The sequence below is a fragment of the Muntiacus reevesi genome, chromosome 1, assembly GCF_963930625.1.
Source record: "Muntiacus reevesi chromosome 1, mMunRee1.1, whole genome shotgun sequence".
In the NCBI taxonomy this organism is placed as follows: domain Eukaryota; kingdom Metazoa; phylum Chordata; class Mammalia; order Artiodactyla; family Cervidae; genus Muntiacus; species Muntiacus reevesi.
The window spans coordinates 50846608-50870215 of NC_089249.1; the positions used below are offsets into that span (position 1 = coordinate 50846608).

General features: G+C 40.0%; 1 protein-coding gene across 1 annotated transcript in view; it reads right to left on the reverse strand.

Annotated features, from left to right (window-relative positions):
* Positions 1-799: 799 nt before the first annotated feature.
* Positions 800-23608, reverse strand: part of KDM5A (lysine demethylase 5A) — a 64640-nt gene continuing 41831 nt past the window's right edge. The window contains exons 21-28 of the mRNA XM_065942908.1: positions 23017-23196; positions 21663-21824; positions 19495-20046; positions 18980-19123; positions 13363-13522; positions 12289-12509; positions 10415-10825; positions 800-4025 (exon numbers count right to left, since the gene is read on the reverse strand). Of these exons, the coding sequence (XP_065798980.1) occupies positions 3819-4025; positions 10415-10825; positions 12289-12509; positions 13363-13522; positions 18980-19123; positions 19495-20046; positions 21663-21824; positions 23017-23196 (2037 nt within the window). The 3' untranslated portion in view covers positions 800-3818. The remainder of the gene's footprint in view (positions 4026-10414; positions 10826-12288; positions 12510-13362; positions 13523-18979; positions 19124-19494; positions 20047-21662; positions 21825-23016; positions 23197-23608) is intronic.

A 23608-nucleotide genomic window follows, 5' to 3' on the forward strand; every position in this document is an offset into this window, starting at 1 on the left:
AGGGTGTGGCTGTGAACACCTGTCACATCCTTTTCCAGTGCATGTCGTTCGGTCGTTGCATAGTGGTGACTGGATACGGTCCAGGCTAAGACGCCAACCCCAGATACACTAACATCCACTTTCCTTCTCCTGCGGTAAATGCTAACTGCCACGGCACACCCATATCCAAAGTAAAGATGAGCTTTGATTATTTGAAAAAAAAAAAAAAAAAGTGGGGGATTTCAAAAGGCAAAAAGCAAACCAAATGCCTGTTTTTAAAAATTTATACTACTGCAAAAGCAACTTTTTACACACATATGAAGCTAGTTCATATGTAAACCTTTACTGAACCCGGCTATGTGTGGGACTTCACCTTCATTTTTCCACAATTTTCAAGTTCCACTTCAACTTTCCACCTTCTCCTTCCAGTGGCTCATCCATCCTTTGAAAGAAGGGCTTTCGCAGTTTTCCCTCACCCTGCCATGTAAAAGCACTGGCTGGTTCTCACATAAACGTACTACAGAATTCAGGTATCGACCAGTAGGGAGTTTCTCCTACAGCTACAGAATGGTATCAGAATTTAAAAATTAAGAAAAACAAACATTATTTCTCAGACACATGTTGAAGATAAAGGTAAAGAAAAGCACAGGTGAAATTGTTCCTGGCTCACGGGTCAGCCCTCACTGGCGTTTTGATCATTAAAGTACGTCATGGGCAACCACAGGTTTCACATTTGACATTTCAATTATCCAAAGCAGGACATACAGCCGCTATCACTCCACGAAGCCCACGTCTGAGTCACAGACAGCTGGGGACTGGCCGCCTCGCAAGGTCCTGGCCCGGTGCCTCCATGTGGCTCTGCTGTGGTTACTGCAGGCAGTGAGGCCAACACCAGCCAGAGGGACCACGGGAGAGCTGTGGACCTACTCTTGGCCTACCGATTTTCATCTTCCCTTCTATAATCTTCGCCAAAATGCTTTATAGTGAACATAGTGAGAAATGCCTTTGAAAGAATTATTACAACAAGAAAGTTAAAGTATCAGTGGGGAAGAATTGGGACTTGGAGGAGACAGGAAGGGTGAAGAAACATTTTAAATCAAATTTTAATTTGACATGCTACACCACTGCAGAATGGGTTTAAGCTGTAAATATGTAACTTCCTCTAAGTGAAGTTTTATACTAGAGTACCAGCATTTCTTTAAACAGATGAATCTTAGTCCACTAATTGCAAAATTACACATTTTACATATTTTTCTTCTTTAAACTAATTTCACTCATCTGTTCTCAGCCTCGGTCTAAATGGTCAAAAGTGAGAGCAAATCCCTGTGACTTTCAAATTAATACAGAAAATCCCACAGTATCAATTAAAGGATATATTTAGGCTTCAAAATGTCTGAAGATGAACAGGAAGCTATTCATGGTTGGGAGATTGCCTTGCAACTTTCTCAGGTCAAACATGCAGGCAAATGCCGTATTGTGGACATAAATCATTTCCTAAACAGCCCTCTCTCCCCATCTACCACTCCAAGAAGCAGAGCCCCTGAGCCATCTTTCTTAGCATGCTCATGTCCCTCTGCTGACAGCTGAAGGGAAAAGAAGGTATTTTAAAGTGTGTTCCAGGCAGCCATCACTAAAAACTGCAATCAATTTTTAACCCACAAGTGTCTGAAGGCTTTTACAGAGAAGACCAAAAGGCAAAAAAAAAAAAAAAAAAAAAAAATTGTGCTTTCTTTTATAATATAACCGGATGAAATTCTTAACTAAGTAATAATACCTTTATGTACATTAGCAAAATGAAAACTTATGAAAATAGTTACCTTGCAATTTCCACTGAAAATCATACATACACTTGAGATGAAACATTAAGACCCATGCACATCAACACTGATGAACTTCTTAACACTCAAGATTTTATGATACCAGGGGAAGAGGGACAAAAAGACTGGTAATACGAACTACAGAGAAACCATGTCCAGAAACTGGATTTTACAGGAAAGGGTTTTTTTTAGGAAGAAGTCTTTTGAGTTAAATCTCATACCCACTCAAACTGTGACTCGACAGTACATTTCGCTTCTAGTTACTAGAAGACATTTCTTTAAAAAGGGAGGACAAGAGTTTTAGCTGTTCTCTGGGCCCATCTTTCTCCCCCCTTCTTTAAAAGGAAAACTGATGAATTTATAAGCCAAACCACATATTTTCAACTCAAAATAAAGGGACACAGGATAGTGAAGACGAAACACCGTTTTTAGCTTGTTTGGTGGGTCTTTTTTGTCCTTAAAAAAAGAAAAAAAAAAGAGTCCCCTTCTAGTAAGAGCTTACCTAACACCTCCACGAAGACAGAACACAACAGGAAGGAGAACAACACAGCACCGTCATTTCAAACTTTCACAAACAGAACATAACAGAACCAAACAGAACCACCATTGCAGATACAGCACAATCAGGATTCCCCACAGACAGGGACGAGTCCCAACATACAAAGGAAACAGAATTATCTATTTGGACAAAAACAAGATGGGACGATCTGGTTAGGCGAGGCTGGAGATGGAAGTGCTAACTCCTTGTACTACAAGGAAGGAGTGGGACTCCTTTATAAAAAGCAAGAAGAGAAAGCAAGCCCCCAAATGGATTTCTGATGCTGAGACTCCGTCACAAGCTGCTGGTAACGGTAAATATATATATATTTATATATTCATATATGTATATTAAAAAAGGAAAAATAATCTATTTATAGAACAGTCAGTAGTCAGAGACATTTAGAAAAAAGTAAAAACAAGTCCTTTTTTCTTTTTTAAAAAATGGGTTTACTAAAACAACTTCGTCACCAGAGGTACTCTGTGCCCAACTTCTTGGAGGAAGCCACGGGGCTCCGGGACAGCGCCCGTGGCCGGCCTCAGTCAGCAGCGGCCAGTCCTGGAGCCAGACGGAGGGCGGGGCTGCAAGGCAAAAGCTGCTTTGCTGGTTTTGCTGGTGGCCATGACTGAAGCCTGGTGGCACCCGGTTCACTTGTCAAGGTTTCCCCGAAAAGCATGCGTCGCTGGCTCAGTGAAACATTCTGACTCAAGCCTGGATCCACGTACCTGCTCTTTTCTAAATGCAGACCCAAGGCAACAAGACTTCTCAAAGCCAAAAAAGGCTGCCTGCCTTAAAATAAAACCTCTTCTTCCCAGAATCCAATCTAGTCAGATTTCTGAACTGGATGCTACTCTCCTCCTTAGGAAGATGGGGTGATCTGCCCCTCACTTGGGGTTTTCCTCTTGGTACACACAGCACATGGAGCGGAGGTCTACAGGCCGGGCTCCCCTCCCACGGCCTCTAATAGGACTACGTTCGTCCTGGTCCTCTCTGAGCTGGACCTGCCAGGCGTCAAATGCAGGTCAGAGTGGAAGGAAGCTGGTCCTCTGACTCCTCCCACTGCCCTAACTAAGGAGATCCAAGCAGTCACCACCCCCCAACAGTGCTGGCCGCGAACCTCTAACTAGTATCGACTGGCCCTAAAGCACACCCTTACAAGCCCCGTGAGCACACCAACACAACGATGCCAACCTGCCACCCTAGAGCTCCAGTGTCTGGCCTTAATGTGACAAAGGACCTCAGAGGAGACATGAACTGAAACCCCAGCTGCTGGACCAAGGCAGACACCCTCGGCACACAAGTGCAGACAGAGAACGCCGGTCCCATGTCCATGCGCAGAGGAAGTCGGCTGAGAGGACTTTCCCAGAAGGCCGTTCATCTTTGGAAGCAACATTCTGAGTGGACCTAAACCACTTTACTTGATGACTACGGACGGTCTCAGTGTGGTCCGTTTTCCCCCGTGTCCCAAACCAACCCAATGTCTGCTAACTGGTCTCTTTAAGGTCCTCCACTGGTAGCTTGTAGCTCATTATGAAGGAAGGGGGCGGTGCTGGCCCTGGGCTGTCTGGCCCCTGCTTCTTTGCACAGTTTGTACAGATGTAATCTTCACTTTCCGCCATTTCTGGAGAGACCCCCACACAAACTTGGTGAAACCACTCATCGCAGCCACCATCACACTGCACCCAGTCCACCTGTTGGGAGACAAGATCGGGGATGTTTAGGTTACACATGCAGGAAGCCTGGGATACAAGCAAACCAAAGAGCTGCCTTGGCTTAAATGATAGCAAATAACGGGGATGCCCAGATAGACAATGACTTCTTATGGAGTTATTTTTTAAAGAAAGAAGCTGGGAAGTTAATCCCCCCGAATTATTTTTTTTTTCCGTAATGTGTCCAAAAATGAGGCCTCTTAGATACTCCATCACCTCATAAATACCTGGGGCTCCTTGCAAGGCAGAAACATGTTTGAGAAAATTTGACAAAAAAAGGAACTTCTAATAGAGCAGCCAAGTAGTTTTAGCTAATATTAACAACGTCTAGGCTCTAAGACAATGCAATTATCAATCAGGAAAGGCAGAGTACAACAATGTGAAGGCAATCCTGTGTATTAGCTTTATTTCAAAGAGATAAGCCAAAGTACTAAGAGCATTAAATACCTTTTTAGAAAAGCAGTCACATAGGCCACTTTTAAAACTAATATTTTTTATTCTTCTCTTCTTCCGTTACAAATACAACTCCCTATAAAAAGTTAGCAAATATCAGAGGTCAAATCTTACAAATTAACCAATTAAAACAGTCAAAGACACAGGTCAATAGATCACTCTGGTGTTTAAAATTAACGTCTGGGTAACTGACAGGTCAGTGGCAGAGGCCTGGCAAGCTGTGACCCTTCAGAGAGGATGGTGACTATAGGAGGCCAGAAAGGGACTATGGTTTGGTGGCGCTAAGCCTGGGGTAGACACTTAATGGTGAGGAGATCCTGGATTTGCTATTTGGCAGGTGATTGGGGTGGTTTTTATGGCTATGCCATGGCAGATTAGAACCTTTAAGATAAAAGGGCTTCTTTCTCTTCTCTACGCAAGATAAAAGCGGGCCATCTCACTAACAATGTCAGAAGTCATGCACAGCAATGAACTTTTCTAGAAACCAGAGCAAAGTGAGGAGAATGAAGGGATCCACAGAGTACTTCACAGCACAGCTTGTGAGAAAGGACAGAAGGAAGGAGGAGTGGACTAGGAAATGAGTTTCAGGGAAAGTGGGCAGTTCTCAAAATCAGTGTCCAGACTATAAAACTCATCAAGTATGACAGTCATGTTAGTAGTTTCTGGGTTTTTAATAAAGGGTGGGAGAAATCATTTGTCAAAATAACCTTTCTGCTTTAGTTGTTCTTAGAGTTCTAGCTCTCAAGGGGCCAATACTGTGTGGCATAAAGATTACTGAATTCACTCCCAAGTCCAGAGTTCTGATGTATGAGCTGAGGCAAGTCATTCAATCTCCCTAAGGCTCCACATCTCCCTTTGAAAAACAGAGACCAAGTCTTGCTCACAGAATTATTTACAGCAAAGGGGTCCTCAGCTTCCAGGATGTAATGTCTAATGACTGGAGGTGGAGCTGCTGTAATAACAATAGAAATAAAGTGAACAATAAATGTAATGTGCTTGAATCATCCTGAAACCGTCCACTGACTTCAGGCCGTGGAAAAACTGCCTTACATGAAATCGGTGCCTGGTATCAAAAAGGCTGGGGACCACTAATTTAGACGATCAAATGAAATAATGTTTGGCAAGGCTCCTGGTCCCCAGGCTGGGACACTGGAGGCATTTCTAAAATCGTAGTCTCCCAGCTCCACTCATCCTTCTTCACATGAAACATTCTGCAAATAAATGCCTGCCGCATGACTCATGCCAGAATCACATGCTGTGTGTAGCTAAGACCTAGCCCAAACCTACAGACTCAGAAGCACCTTGGGGTTCAAACCAGAAGTCTGTATTGTGATCAGCTCCCGGGTCATTCTCATATATTCTAAACTTGACCATTACATTCACTGTACAATACTGCTTTCTGCAAGTTCAGAGTGACTTGTTTCCTCAAATGAATCTTGTTTTTGTTCTGTAATTGTTCGTGTGATATTTAGCTTCTGAAGTCTTAATTGGTCAAAGTGTTCCTACTGTGCAAACTGCACTGGAGGTATAGAAAATGGAGATAATAACTCCGGTGCAACAGATTAAAAAATAAAGATAGAACAAGGAGGTGAAGATTTATAAAGCGCTAACCTGACAGTGGGTGAACACAGAGTCAGTGTCCGGCTGTGTGACGCTGGTCAAGGGAGCTGGGAGAATGAGCTGTGGTCCTCTGGGCTGCTCAGACTGGAGGTGCCATCCCAGGTTATAAACACCTGAATCGACAGGGAACTAACTATTCTAACCAGTACAGTCCCCACAAGGTAAAAAAGTTACAATTTGTCATGATTTGCTGCCAAGAAAAGTTTCTTTTAAAATCAAATTCTGCACCCCACTCACTGGTTTCTGGTTTCCCAAAATCAAATCTACTGCTCTCTTTCAAATAAGGAAGACAGCATTTCCCCTTTTGAAATTTTGGCTAGAGGTCCATTCCTAAGCCCAGCTGCCCCACCATCCCAAAAGGCATAGTAACTTTTCCTGAGACTCGATCCCAGCCTATAGGTCAGACAACAATTTGGCCTAATAATGAGCAGGGAAAAAATGGCCCTCTCTATGAATATCTTTTGATCATGTTCATCGACTAACAATCAAAATTATACTTCTGTCTGGAACGCTAACTGAATCCACAGAGGACTCTGACAGACTGTGGTAGCCTGAACACTAGAGAACAAAGAACCTGGTTAACTGCATAGTAAGTCCTAATAGTCATTTCCCCTTTCATTATTTCTAGGAAACGTACTTCTCAAATCAAAAAAAGCAGTTCCTGAAAAACTTCACAGCTATGAGCTGTTCAAATATTAACCGATAAAGAGATTATCGGTTAAATGTGTGTTTAAAAGAGAGATATATTAAACAGAGAAAATTATGTTGGTTTGGCATTTCTTGATTTGCTAAATGGTTTCATATTTATGCTTAAGAAAAAATAAAATGTTTGGCATGTTGTATTTTCTTCAATTCTTAGTGTGTATTATTACACTGGGGAAAAAAAGAAAACGGATGATTTAGTGATACTCTTAATTACCCAACTGAACTCTATATTTTTGGCATTCAATCTCTTTTGCACCAAACTTTCTTGCTAAAGCAAGACAAGAAAATTAAAACAATTTACCAAGTACAACATATGCTTAGAATCCCCATGTATGTTTTTTGGTGCTCTCATCAATAAGTAACCAACCTCTTCAGTCTGCCTGAGATTAACCAGTTTCCCAAGACACAGGAATTTCGGTGCTGAAGGTGACAGCTGGTCACCTTATAATATCACCATAGTTTGTGTGTGTAAGACTCGCTCATTTAGGTAATCCAACCTTTGTTTATGCTAAAAGGAGATAAGAATGATAAAGGAACTGATAATGCAAATACTTTTGCCTATATGATTCTCCACAAAAATCTTTTAAAATCAGAGTGGGTAATAAACAGTTAAAGTGAGAAATAGAAGTTTATAATCTCTCTTTATTTACTGTATTGGACACCTTAGGAAGGTGGTAATGGTAAGAAAAAAGCCCCAGAAAGAAGGTAAAAAAAGCTAAAGGGGGAAAAAGTCCATTTTCATAGTAAGATTAAATATTTATTTTAATGCAGAAAAATATTCCTTATATACTAGCTTGAAAGAACTTGCTCCTTCAAGTTAACTTGTTTAACTCTTGGTACCAGTAAGACTGAATGAAAGTGGCAGGGTTCAGGGAGAAAAAGAATCTGAACCTGAAAACTAATCTTTTGAAAACAGTTCATTATTTTTAAAAAAAAATTAATTTCAACTTAAAGTCAATTTGATAATGATGGAAGAGATAGTTTGGGCTTTTAAAACCTTTTACATCATTCTGATAATATTTTTCTTTCTAAAACATTTTTGAAATAGAGGGTGGATACATTTAAGTAATCCTTCAAAGTTTTCTCAATCTGCACATTTTAGGTGAAAATAATAGTAATTACTTGTTGGAAAAACTGTACATTTACCTAAATATGAATGAATCCTAGAAGTTGTGTGTGGTTTTTTGCTACATAGTATTTAAAGAACAGACTTCTTTTAAAAACATTCTTTTCTTGGCATCCTTTTGTAGTGAAGATGTCATGCATTAATTTGTTTTCCTTAAAGAAACACTATACTTCAAACTGAGGAAGTTGTAAGATTATTCACAAAGTTTTTAAAGAAATACACAGGTAGTAAAATTGTGTCAGAAATAAACTTGGAGCACCACAAAAACTGCAAAACAGCAGTGATGAGCAAAATGTTTATAACTGAAATAATTCCCATTTGAAATTAAACACATTTAAGAAATATCTAAGTTTCTTTTATGCAGCTACTGACAAGGTGAGGCACACTTGCTCACCTGTGTGTTCAATAATCTTTTCTACTAATCTTCACAAAGTTCTGTAGTAATCTGTACAAATCTTTGTATATTTTAAACAGCAGACATTTTCTCTAAATATGTGGCTAAATTTCCTTTTGCTCCATCACAATGGGGATGATAACTTTCCAGATTTTTTTTTTTTTTTGGCCCCGCCACCCAGCTTGCAGGATCTTAGTTCTCCAACCAGGGATGGAACCTCGGCCCCCTGCAGTGGAAATGTGGAGTCCTAACCACTGGACCACCAGGAAATCCCTTTTCTAGATTTTTTAAAAGTATCTACAATGTTAGGAGCAAATCTTAGGGCTTATATATTGATCACATTATATTAAATAAGTAAAGCAGGATGTGTTAATGTATCAATTTTATAGCAGAAGAGAGAAAACTGTCTGTAGTGTTATACGCTACAGAAAGAGAACAGAGACAGTAGATCAACTGAACTGTGTTTTAAATGCTAAGCAGAGAGAAGGGAGAGGGTATTACGTGAAAAGGAGGGGAATAAAAAAAGAGGAAGGTTATGACAGATATAAACACTGTAGAAAGGATGATAGGTAAGCTAAAAAAGAAACACATCTTGCTGCCAATCCTACAACTGCCATAAAATTAAAGGAGAAAGAAAGGGGAGAAGGTTCTGCCAACACTAAGCTACTAATGTTTCAGGACCCAAAGAGAAATAGGTAACCTTTCATAGCCTTTTTAATAAACAAATTCAGATGAGAATAAATTTAAATGAAAGATAAAAATACATACATAATGTATCTACTAAGATGCTTTAAAAATATTTACAATATAGAAAAATGCTTATGAAATAAATAAAGCAAGATACGAAAGTGGACAGTATGACATGCTATGAAACAAACCATACAGAAAAAGAACTGGAAGGAAGCATGCTAAAACATTCCCAGTTGTTGTTCTCGGAGAGCTGGACTACAGGGTATGTATCTTACTATATACTCATTTTCCGAAAGTGAGAAAAACCTTTAATAATTTAAACACGTCATATAGTTCTGGACTGTTTTGTACTTGCATCTCAATTACTACAGGGGTGGGGATATTAGCAGAGCACCTGGTCTGGGAGCCAGGTTTCTCCTTGTGGTTTTGCCACTAACTAGCTCTATGACTTCGGTCACATCATTTATCCTCACTCAATCCTGGTTACATCATTTGTAAAATGAGGAGGCTGGAGAAGGTGACCTCTTCAAGCTCTAACAGTATTTAACCGAGGAGGGAATAGTGATGCAATTGTTTTTATTCTGTTTATATATTCAAACTGAGGGGTTATTTAAATTCTAAAAATCAAGTGGCGTAAGGAGATAAAGTTAAAACCATGAACTTACTAATAATCTTGATGGGAACATCAAAATAGATGCCTCCAGACACTTAACGAACTAGGATTTTTCATAAAGTCCATCCATTTTTCTCAGAAGTCTATAACATCAATATTGCCTTAAGAAAGATCATGTACTTAACTAATATTTAAAGTCTAGGGCTGACATTAAAAAAAAAAAAAGATAGTACCTTTAAAGATCTTCATTATTTTCTGCAAGAGATTTTTAAAAATCATATTCTATTTAGGAGCGTATACATAGGCCTGAGTGCGGCTAAGACACAGACCAAAGGGAAGATTTAACCCAAGTTTTACGTCTTCACAACAAATCTCCAAGCAATTTACTCGTCGGGTCTTAGAACTCTGGCCCAGGACCTTTCAGGCCACTGTGGCTGACTGACAAGGTGCTTAGTTCTCCGAGGCACTCTACATGGAGGGCACACAACTGCTCGGAGCCCTGCTGTGGCCTCATGTGGGGTGCACTGCTCCTGGGTACCACACAGCTTCACTCTGCTCATTTGGGAGGTTCGCTCTGTACACGAATTCTAAAACACATTTCTTCTATTAAAACTTCCTAACTGAAAAAAGTTCTAGAAACCGTATTAAACATGTGATGGTGCAAGGCCAAATCCTGGGATCAAAACAGACCATCACTACGTCACAGCCTCATGTGCCTGACTGCTGCTCCGTGTCCCCGCACACACTCGCTGGGACGCAGAGAGACTCACCTTGTCCTTGCAGGGCCTCTGGCAGTTCTGTGCAGCGCACACGGCGTTCTCATCGTCCGACTCCTCTGCTCCAGACCAGTCGTACTTGGAGGGAATGTCCAGCACCTTCTTCTCTCTCTTCTTCTCGGTGCTCTCTTTCACAAGTTCGACTTTGGCTGCAGCGGCCTTCTCCTTCTTTTTCTTCCTCTCTTCTTCTTTCGCTAGCTTCTTAGCCAGTTTGTTCAGCTCCTTTGATTTTTCTGCACTTAATTTTAACTTCTTCTTTTTAGGTTTATCCATTTTCTTTAGTTCCTTGGACTTCTGCTTTCCTTCACCAAAAAGCTGCTCTACTTTTTCTAGCTTCCGTTTCCGTTTCTTCTCTGAAGAGTCCTTTCCTTTTATTTTTAATGGTTTCTCTTCCATGCTGTCATCCTTCAAAAATATAAAAAGAGAAACAATTAAAAAGCAAGACATTCAAGAACAGTTTTATTCTCTTATATGAGGTATCATGGATATACAATTTCATAATGACAGGAAAAATATGAATTACCAAGGCTGTGGGGGGAGGGAAATGGGATTTATTATTTAACAGGTACTGTGTTTCTGTTTGGAGTAATTTAAAAGTTCTGGAAATGGACAGGTGTAACAGTTGTATAATATTATAAATGTGATTAAAACAACTGAATTGTGTATTTTAAAATAGTTAAAATAAAAAATTTTATACTGCATACATTATACAATAAATATTCTGATATTTTAAGAAGACAAACACAATATTCAAAGAAGATAACAGTTGAAAATAATGGCAAGCCCTGAATAAAATATCTGACTTATATTTAGCTTATCAAAGGGGGGGAAAGGCCAAACAATTGTCAGCGTATATTATACAGTCTGCAGCATCTGTCTGTAACTGAGACGAAAACATAGAAAACTCAACATACTAAATGTATGTTAAGTTATGCAGTAACTCTTTTGGTCTTTATTTACCAGTATTAAAGTTCTGAACAAGGGGTGAGGTAGAAAACTAAATACTGAAAATCATAAGCTTGATAATTACTTAAGAAATAACACTTCCTAAGATTCTGCAGGTAGAGGATGAGATGATTAGACAGCATCACTGACTCAACGGACATGAATCTAACAAACTCCAGGAGACAATGGAGGACAGAGGACTGTGGTGTGCTGCAATCTATGAGGTCGCAAACAGTCGTACAACTTAGCAACAGAGCATAAGAATCTGCAGAATCATAAAGAACACTGGGTCACAAGTGTCTTAAACCCATCACACCTTGAATAAGACATTTAACTTTTCAAAACTTTGTGTTTCCTTATATATAAAATCAGATAAGACTGGGTGTGAAGAAAAAGCTCTGCCAACTGGAAGACACCATCTAAATCAGGCACCTTTGATGTGACTTTCAAACCAAAGACAAACTACAGTGTGCCAGTATGACACTATACCTTCCATTTCACAGAAATAGTCAGGGAAAAGAAAAATGAAAAGAACACAGAAATCAAATGCCAGAGTTAGAGCCTGGGTCCCTCTGCTTTTGCTGCAAGTGTGACTTCAGACAAGTTTCTGCATCTCTGACCCTTACCTTCTTCGTGGGTAGAAAGAGCTGAACACTTGTCGTGTCTGTCCCTTTCCCCTCCCGCTCAGGATTATAGTATCACAGATTAAAAAAAAAAATGGGTCAATTGTATAAAAATATATAAACTATGTAAAACCTCAATAAAGAAAACCATAAAGCAGAAATACTTCGGCTTGGTGAGAGAGCAGGGCAACTAGAGCACCATCCACCAGTCCTCCCCTTGTGGTGACCTGTGGAACCTCCACGGAAGCGGGACATTCTAAGTGGTTTTAAACCACTGTGTAATAAGCTTCCAATCCATACCTCCATGATGTGCAGGAATCTATCTTCAGAGGGTGGGTGTGTGGCCTGCAAAATCCGCCATATGTGCTGAGTCTCGTCCAGGGACACCTCCAGGAGATCTCCCACCATCATCAGCTCCTCCAGCTGAGCTTTAGCTCCTGGCGACAACTCTAGCACTGGAGGCTCCAAGCTCCGGGGCACCAAAGGGCTTTTCCGAGGCTGTTTCCGTGGGGTGCTAGAACCTTTCCCCCCAAACAGAAGACAGAACAAAACATGCAAACTACTGAAAAAAGTAATGCTTTAAAAGTAAATATTTAGAGGAATGGTCCCTCCTCCTCCAACACTTAGTTTAGATGTTTGGATTCACTGCATCAGTATGAAAGCGAAATTTTTAAAAAACACAGAGCAAAAAAGGCCTAGAATTCCAATGACACTCTAAAAAACTGATTTAGAGTGAAAACAGGTTCCATATTGTTTTTCTTGAGACTGGAGGGGAAAGGGAATGCTCTCTCCATTGTAGAAGATACCAAAAGATTAGACATATAACTGCCACGCATAAATAACCCATTACCTGCCTAATTAACAGTAATAATATGCTATTCCATAAAATCCTGAATTTTACTATGAAGATAGAGATATTCTCCAATTTCCACAGGTCTGACCTAAAGCAGTCTGACTGATTTTCATGGGGACAAAGACTAGATAGTGAACACAATAGAAAAATTATTTACCAAGGTATGAAGAACTAATAAAGCTTTTCAAAACCAGAATGAGTATTCTTCAAAAGCAGCAAGTTCCTCAACAACTAATTATAAACAAATAGAGGATAAATAATGACTGATCAGGGGTTTGATAAAAGTGGGATCAGAAGGGGCTGGATGGACTCTAAAGGGCTTCCAATTAGGAGTGAACGATTCTACAGAAATTTTCAGGTTATGACCTAATGACAGAAAAATGCTACCAGAGACTAGATTTTTCCAAAGTTGCATTTTTCAAGTTCTACTGCATTTCATGGTCAGGATTCATGCTTGAGGAGAGACTGCCAGTATGGTGTCAGACTTCTTTTCCCCACACTGCTCCCCGGGGTGGTAATACCTTGAGGGCAGCTCTTAGAAGCGGACGAGTATGCGTGCTCTGCGCAGAAAGAGGGTGCTGTCCACATGTGCGTGACCACCTCCTCAGACTTGATGGGGATCTCTTCATCACAGAAGAGGTTGGGCTCCAGGCTGCTGGAGGACTTCACGCTGGCAGTGTCCTGAAGAAGCAGCCAAGGGGGTGCTGAGAATTAGGAACACTTAACTTGTCCCATGACAATAATCTAAGCACAGGCTTTTAATACAACAGTTGGGGGGTGGGGAACCTTAAATATCTGGTATTAAATAGGAAAGAAAATGTCCACTGGGGAAAAAAACACTGATCACCACAGTGCCAAGCCAAAAGTAAAGCTCGAGAGCAATCCACAGAGATAATAAATCTACAAGAAAGCTATGATTTAAAGAATAACCTTTCTATAGTCTACAACACATAAAGACTCCTGTAGCCATGAGTTAAGAAACTCTGACCATTTAAGAAAAAATAAAATGGATTTAGGAGGGGAATAAATGTTCGGATGTGGTACCTTAAGGACACGGCTCATCCAATCCTCTCTAAAGGTTTTCAAATCCAGATGCTTACCAGTTGCTGCTTTTACTTACCAGCTAGCTGCCCTTACTTAAAAAGTCTGACTGACAGTGTTTAAGTTATAAATCCTGACAACTCCAAGCAGGTCTCAGATGACTCTCTGCTGAAGTTAGGCTCCATAACCCATATGTACAGCTTTAACGGTCATAGTGCAATTAGGAATACAGAAATCTCAGGTATTTTAACTAGGAGAATTTAATTAAGTGAAATGGCTAAATTATACACTGAAGGCTTGAAAAAGCAAAGAGAAACATCAAAGTAACACCAAGATAACTACAAGAAAGAGCTGCCATCTCTAGGGCTGAGGTAACAGAGAAAAGAAGAGGGGTTATTAGAACCAGAAAGCTGGAGGCCTGCAGAGCTGGGACCCAGACCTGTGAGGAGCAGGCACTGGCCTGTGTTCTGCTATATCTAATAGAACACAATGTGGCTGGCTTCTGGGGTGCAAAAAAAAAAAACAACTAGAACTGGAACCAGCTGCCACTGCCAGGGGAAAAGACAACAAAAAACAAAACTCCAAAAATCAAACAAAAACAGAAAACAAAACAACAACAAAAAAAACTGTAGTTCAATGACGGCAGGAATGGAGAATAAAACAGTAAGGATCAAGTCCCTTCTCACTAGGGCCTTTTAATGTTCTCTAATGCCCTCTGCTGGCAGAGAGAGGCTGCCGGCAAAGGATAAACATGCAGAGCACGGGTTGGCAAACAGCCTGTGGGCCAAACCCAGCTGGTGCCTGGTTCTTGTATGGAGTGTGAGCTAAGAACATTTTTAAATTTTTAAAGAGCTGTAAAAATAAACCAACAAGAATACATAACAGAGGCCACATATGGCTTGCAAAGCCTAAAAATAATCTACTCTACATCCCTATATAAAATCACTACACATATCGTATGTTAATATATACATGACGTACTTTACAGGGAAAGCTTACCAAGCGCTGGGGTAAAGTCCCAGCCCCAGTACCACCAAGAAGAGTACACAGGGGAACTTAGAAGACCACAGACAAAAGCTAAGGACTAATGCAACAGCTGACTGTTAGGTGCACGAGAGGAAGACGTACTGTCATCAGAGACTATGCTTAATTAAACAGGATACTTAAAAGGTTTCACAAAGAGACTCTGGAAGACAGTTACACTCACTGAGAATTTAGGAACAGCAGTTCACATAGGTCTTCTTTCCTATTCTAGAAAATCTGAGTCCCAAAAAGCCACAGGCTAGAGAGTACTTCAGTACTCGCCTACTGCTGTCCCCAGGTATTTCACCTCACTGACTGGAACGGTCTTTTCTGACCTTCACTCCACTCATTTCATTGAAACTCAAGCAGGAAATTTTCTATTAAGCTTCTGAACTAGAAATGAAACTGATCAGAAAATTAATAATTGAAAGTAAAGATAGGTGTAAATAAATCTTAAAAAATTACTCCCCTGGGACGACATATGAAATATAATACATAGAAGATCAATTTAAATCCAACCATGTCAACAATTATGTTAACTATAAAAGAAATAAACACCCCCAATTAAAAGACAGATTGTAATACTGCCTAAAAACCCAGATTTAACCATATATTTTACAAATACATATATATGCAGACCGACATACCAGAAGAATCCTACCACATGTGCTGTCTACAAAAGACGCCTTTTAAATATAAAGACACAGATAGGCTGATGGTAAAACAACTGATAAACAGCAAGCTAAAGCAAGTTATACGCAGAGTACATCATGAGAAATGCTGGGCTGGAAGAAGCACAAGCTGAAATCAAGATTGCCCGGAGAAATATCAACACCCTTATGAAACCACCCTTATGGCAGAAAGGAAGATGAACTAAAAAGCCTCTTGATGAAAGTGAAAGAGAGTGAAAAAGTTGGCTTAAAGCTTAACATTCAGAAAACTAAGATCATGGCATCCGGTCCCATCACTTCATGGCAAATAGATGGGAAGACAGTGGAAATAGTGTCAGACTTTATTTTTCTGGGCTCCAAAAGCACTGCAGATGGTGACTGCAGCCATGAAATTAAAAGACGCTTACTCCTTGGAAGGAAAGTTATGACCAACCTAGATAGCATATTAAAAGCAAAGACATTACTTTGCCAATAGAGGTCCTTCTGGTCAAGGCTATGGTTTTTCCAGTGGTCATGTATGGATGTGAGAGTTGCACTGTGAAGAAAGCTGAGTGCCGAAAAATTGATGCTTTTGAACTGTGGTGTTACAGAAGACTCTTGACAGTCCCTTGGACTGCAAGGAGATCCAACCAGTCCATCCTAAAGGAGATCAGTCCTGGGTGTTCATTGGAAGGACTGATGCTAAAGCTGAAACTCCAGTACTTTGGCCACCTCATGCAAAGAGTTGACTCATTGGAAAAGACCCTGATGCTGGGAGGGATTGGGAGCAGGAGGAGAAGGGGACGCCAGAGGATGAGATGGCTGGATGGCATCACCAACTCGATGGACATGGGTTTGAGTAGACTCTAGGAGTTGATGATGGACAGGGAGGCCTGGCGTGCTGCGATTCATGGGGTCGCAAAGAGTCGGACATGACTGAGCGACTGAACTGAAAGCAAGTTACTCTTCCTAAGGGGAAAATTACCAGTCAGTTCCACTAATGGTAAATACACAGGAAGGAGGAATGGCTTCTCAGTGAGCAACATGTCTTCTAACAGATCTGTCACTCCACCGTATCTGGTATCAGCAGGACTGAAGTCTGAGACAAAATCTACTGTATTTTCACCAAAGCTGAAGCCACCCAAGTATTAACAAGGGTAGAAAAGAAGAAAAATCAAAGAATCCAAGTGCTTAACTTGCCATTCTGTAAATTAAGCAATTCCTGGGATAAAAAAAGAACTTCCTAGGAGATAACAGCTACTTCTATTTTATACCCTCCTTTCTGATGTGTGATTCTACACATGTATGCATTATAAACTGTACTATGGATGAACAGTCTAGTAAAGGTAAACAATATGCTTTAAAAGGAAATAATCATATGAACATCTGAAAAAAATGATATCCCAGACACAATCATACAAATCTGTAACAGACTCTCAGACTTTGTTTCATTAAATGTATTATTTTCCTGACTAATGAGTTCTCGGAATCGCTGCTCAGACTATTTTCGTGGTGATCACATGCAAAATGAAGTAATCAAGCAATACAATGCACAAACCATCCGCTTTGAACATTTAAATGCTATGATAACTAAGATCAAATGACTGATTTTCATTTTCTAATTACCTACTCTTCTTCCTAAACCAGCAGGGACTCTTCATCTAGCAAAGGTATTAAATTTAAACTATTTTAAGGATAAATTCAGTCACAATCAGGGAAGATCATACAAAGTGAAAAATCACCAAGTCAACTGCAAATAAGTTGGCAAGTTAAGATTTTCATTACACAGTAAGTGCTTTTTCTATAGGAAAATACTCAAAAGCACTTGAAATTTTTTTAGTGCAAAATTTTGGAGCACTGAAATTTTTTTTTAGCACAAAGATACCAATGTCAAGGTAAATCTGACCTTGAATTACCACAAGTCTTACCACCATTCTTCTACTTTCCTAAAGTTGTCAATACACTGCTACCATTATAAAATCCATAATCTTATTTTCTACCCTGCCAACACCCCCTTCTAAGAGACTGTAAGTTAAGAGCCCATATACATTTTGCAAGCAAAGGACTACTCCATACAACCGTATCAAACCACCGTTCTGATCCCTAGCCCTGAAATCATGTAATACTTGTGAAGTTTTATTGTCATAGGTTACTGATCTGCTTCCAAGCAAAGTCCATCATGTTGGACAATTCCAGAGTATTGCCTGATACCTAACATGCTAGAAAGACAACAACCCAAAGCCAAAACTGCAAACAGGCAATTTTAGTATTAGCTAACTAACCTATACGTGCTATGGGAAGCATCCCCTTCCAGCTGCTCTTGGTCATTCTACCAACTTCATACATACAGTCATTAACTTCACATAGCCACTAACTTCAAGGATAACAATGTGTTTCGAACCTCATTTTAAATGCTAATTCAAATTTCAACTTTTCTCAAGTCTTTAATTCATATAATTTTTTAAAAACTCCCTCATTAAAACATCCCCTAGATCCATTTTTATCTTGAGAAAAATATTTTTCAGGAGGTAATTTACAGCCATCTATGATAGATGGTTTACCTTTATATCCTGGGAGTTCTAATGCCGACAGTATTTGTACTCTAACAGTGAGCTTACCTACCTGATGCATGCTGAAAAGGCAAAGGAAAAGAATGCACCCTAATTTTTTCACACACCAGACTATGAATTCCCTGACTATAGGCATAGGTGCTGAACATTATCTCCAGAGAAGAATACAAAACACATCAACGGATTCACTGTGAGCTGGCAGGGTCTTTGTCCAGATCACGATGTTATCACTCGACAAAAGATGAACATCTTGGGCCTGACACAAAACAACAGTAAAAGGCTAAGAGGACCCAACACAGAACCCTGGCAAAACCTCCCCTTCACCCCAGTGTGCTGTCACTATCAAAACAATCATACTGAGGGCAAATCCTTTGTTATGTGACTATAACTCCACAAATTCAAGTCACGGGCCCAAGTATAACGCATCCCTCAATATGACATTCTATCCAGCACCAACCAGATGAGAGATCAGAGAAAAAGACCCAAAGCACAGCTAGAACAGGATTCTTAAAACCTAACTATACAGACTTAAACAATCCAAAGGAAAGAACACCGAAATCAGCCATGAAACCTTTCAATATTAAACATACAATTTTTCCAGCCCCTCTCAGAAACATATATACAGGCTTTTTAAAAACATGCCACCCTTTATTAAAAAATGTAGCTTCACCAAACTGTGTTTTTTGAAGCACTGAAAAAATGCCATCACCATAAACTCAGGATAGATATGACAACTAGCTTTCTCTTCCACTTTCAGGCCTTAAACATCAGTGTTCAACAGCTTTTTTTTTTTTTCAACAGCTTTTTAAACAAACCCAGTGATCAACGCCCCCGCAGCCCATCCCTGCCATTACCTTCATATCATAGCCATAGGTCTCCCGAATGTCTTCATCAGAATCTGTCTCTTCATCATCATAGTCCGCTGTTTGTCGAGGGGAAGAAGACACACTGCTCGCCACCCGGTTGAAAGCAGACTGCTGGAAACTAGGCAAGTGTCCCTAAACAATGAGCAACCCAGAGACGAAGAGAGGCACTAAATACACACGAGTGTTAATGCATGCCTAAGTCCATCAAATTGTAATGAACTTACAAAGTGGCTAACAGAGTTTAACAGTACAGATCAGTATTTGATTATAACGCCAAGGTCCACCTGAGTGCTATTTCCAGGTAATATTTCACTAAAATGACCTAGTAGAAACCCAAAGAAAATTCTATGGGAATGTATGGAAAAGAAGAACTCATGCATAATCTAGTTGCTGGCAACTTACTGTTATTTTCCTAATACTGGTAAGAAACTTGATTTACTGCTTACACACTGACAGATATTACCCCATGAAACAGGGAAAAAAAGAAAAAATTCTCAACTTGCCTGCAAGTCTGGGTTGGCTGCGGCTTTCTGGAGTTCTGCACTGATGATCTTTTCAGTTTTCTCCCGAGCTGCCTGCTCCACCATCCGCTGGCTCAACACGGACAGCTTGGCCAGGGCAGAGGACAGCTCGTCCGTGGCCAGGGCTTGCCGGGCCCTGTCCTGCCAGCTCATGGCACGTTCCGTCAAACACTGAAGGGCCTCCCCCTCAGGCAGCCGCACTGGCAACTTCTGAAGGGACACCAGGAGGGACAGAATCGTCTCCAGCCGCGGCCTTCGAGACCGCATGCAGAGAGGACAAAGGAATTTTACTTCCTTAGCCTGCCAGCTGGACCCCTTCTTCTGGGAACTTGACTTTGGAAGAGGAACACAGCTGTTGTGAAACCAGTCTTTGCAGAGCTCACACTGGAGCATAAACCCACTTGCTGTCTTGCGGCAAATGCAAAACTTGACGTCCTCTATGCGGTCCACCATGCTCATCTTGGCAAGATTGGCTGCCCTGAGGGAATGCATGGCTTCCAGCTCCTTCTGCTCCCGCTCTTTGAAAACTGCCACCTGTGTACAATAAACATTTAACTGAAGGGAGTTCCTGCTAAATGCTCCCAAAATACCAAATCTCCAAGGGTAGGGAACATCTCCACATTGCAGATTCATGTTGACAAAGCACTATCTTTTTTTTGGGCCACACCTTGTAGTATGTGGGATTTTAGTTCCCCAACAAGGGATTGAACCCACAGCACCTCCACTGGAAGCGCAGAATCTTAACCACTGGACCACTAGGGAAATCCAAAGTACTGTCCTTAAAAAAAAAAAAAAAATCCATCATTTCCTAAAATTTGGAGCAGCCTGACAGTTTCTATGCAAATACTCCTCATCTGTGAAATAAGCAAATTGCTGTCATATATGACAATGTCCAGCAGTCAAGTAGTTAATTCTTTCATAAGGGGCAGGAGAAAAACAGCATGCCTTGTGATCAAGCCACCTTGGTATCAAGCCTGGCTCTTGTACTTAACAAGACTCCTGATCCAGGATACAGGTTCTCTGAATCTCAGTTTTCCAAAAAATGAGAATACTAGTAACTTCAATTTGTTGTTTTAAGGATTAAATAAGATAACATGTGACAGTGCCTAACTTGACACCTGGCACAAGATAAACATTTCATCAGTACTGACTCCCTACCTCCTTGTAATTCATTCTCTGGAGGAAGTTCAATACAAATCAATTTTATTTCTTTCTTGGAATTTCCAGTTTATGGAGAAGAGTAGCAAAGGCTGATGACTAATTATAGTAAGGTTTACATAACTCATTTCAAAAAAATATATAAAAACAAAACTTAATTATCATGAATATAGTCAGGGCATTTTCTTTTTAAACTCTGGTAGCTTTGAAACAATTCTGAGGCAATTTCCAGTGCTATTTGTCTGACAAGACTGACTCACCAGGCAGGCTAACAAGAAATTATTTCCATCAGCCTCAAAACAGGATCATTTGCAGGCAGGAATGGCCATATGAAGTCACTTAGAGAATGCGAATATTACGTATTGCCCAAGCTCATTTTTATTTTCTACTTCCTCAGGCTCCTTGTAATCATAACATATCCCTCCTACTCTACAATAAAACCCATAATTTTAATTATCTACAAACACTTTTTTGCATACTCACTATATTACTGAATGCTACCGAGAGAGGCAGAGACTGCAAACAGCAGCTGCAGTCAGTCAGCTGGTACCATTCCTTTGAAGAGCACAACAGCATTAAGCACCATTAAACACTCTAGCCTGGTAATCCCATTACTAAGAGTCAAGTGTAGGAAAACAATCTGAAAAAAGGAAAAGGCTAAGTCCACTTTCTTACTATCTGTAATACTGAACACCGAGTAACAACAAAAATGATCAGTATCAGAAATGTGTTTAGTAAATTATGGACAGTCTGATGGACTACTGGACAACTATTAAAACAACAATAAAGAGAGATATGGTAAGGGCAATTTTAGGGACAGAGAACAGTTTTTATACACTTTTGACTCTAAATATTAAAAAGGTGTGAAATATGTACAACCATGAAGTCAAAGATAAACTATACAAAAATAAAGAGTCAGGAACATAAAAATGATTGCTTCACAGAATGCTGCATTCACCAAGCAAATTCAAGATGCACTCTATAACTCTTACCACTGTGGCTGTATCCCTGGTTTCCTCCAGTCCCTCCTCCAGATCACTCAGAGGCTCAAGGTCCAGATCCTTTTCTTTTTCCTTTTCTATCAGTTCTTTTACTTTTTTCCTTCTATTTTTTCCACTCCCATAAATACCAATGTCAGTCCGGGGACTAAGCACCTACAAAAATAAAACCAAACATTCAGCTCTGGTTTTAAAAAATCTCAAAACTGAAAATAAAAGTAACCATTTATTGACCACACACATGTCCCAGACATATTTTTTACAAACTTCACATGCATTATCGAACTCAAACCTCCCAACAAGCCTCTGAAGTAGGTGGTATTATCTCCACAAACAAGGGGAACAGGTTCAGAAAGGCAACAAGTTGCCCACAGACACAGGGTTAACACCAGGAATTGGTCTTCAAATATGAAATGATCTTATTCCAAAGTCTATGCTCTTAACTATGTTCAAACTGTTGAACATGAAAAGGGTAATGAGCATTTAAATTTGTGCTTCTCATTCTTTACAACCACCAACACACGGAAGCAACCTAAGTGTCCACTGACAAGAGGAATGGATATAGATGTGGTGCATATATACAATGGAATACTACTCAGCTGCAAAAAAAGAATGAAATAATGCCATTTGCATCAATATAGATGGGCCAAGAGATGATTACACTAAGTGAAGTCAGAACAACAAATATCATGACACCACTTCCATGTGGAATCTAAAAAAAGAAATACTTATGAACTTATTTATAAAACAGAAACAGCTTCACAGACATAGAAAACATGGTTACCAAAGAGAAAAGGTGGGGAGAGGGATAAATTAGAAGTTTGTAAAAAAAACATAAAATAAAATAAAAAAAAGAAGTTTGTGGTTAACAGACACACAATACCTATATAAAAAATAGATAAACAAGGCCCTACAGTATAGCACAGGGAACTATATTCAATACCTTGTAATAACCTATAATGGAAAAGAATCTGAAAAAGAAAATGTATAACTGAACCACTTTGCTGTACATGAGAAACTAATACAACATTGTAAATCAACTGTACTACAAGGTAAAAAAAAAAATTTGTTTTTAAAATTTGTGCTTCTGAGAATAAGGTGATCTTTCGGTAATAGAGACCACAATAACAACAGAGATAAGATGCAGGCTGACACAGTGTAAGGTGAACTGGAAGTAACTCTGTTCAAGGTTCCAGATTACTAGCCAATATTTGATACTACCCAGTAGGAATGAACTTGTATAACCACGACCAGATAAACTGACAACAACCCTCACCTTAAGTAATGAATCACCTACTTCTGGGGAGGGCACTGAAGGGCACATACATAAAAATAAACCACTCCTCACCTGTAGCAGTGTGTGGCTGGAATTCTTCTTGAGAAAGGTTCTCCCTGTCCGTTCTCTCCAGGCCCGAGCTGCTGCCACTTGAGACTCCACCTGGGGCAGTGCATCAAGACGCACGGGGATAGGACGGCCTTTAGCAGATAAGCTCTCCAGCTGCTCCAAGTAAGCATAATTGCTGCCACTCTGGGAAACAGAAGTACAGCCTTACATAATCTGTGATCTCCCATGGAGTCTGGCAATACACTGTTGGTAGATCTTATAAACAGTTTAGTGCTAACTTTTTCCATTAACGATTAGTCTTTAAACCTAATTGTATCTTTTAACAGTCTTCCAATGTCCTTTAAAAAATGTTTGTATAAATTCATGTTGTCAAAGGTTTTTAAAAATGTATTAACAAGGGACCCAGTAAGATGTAAAAACTAGTTCAAAGGACAATCTAAAAACAAACGTATAAATGCAATTACGAATGAGGAAAAGTGAAATTGAAGTTGCTCAGTTGTGTACAACTCTTTGTGACCCCATGGACTGTAGGCTACCAGGCTCCCCCGTCCATGAGATTTTTCCAGGCAAGAGTACTGGAATGGGTTGCCATTTC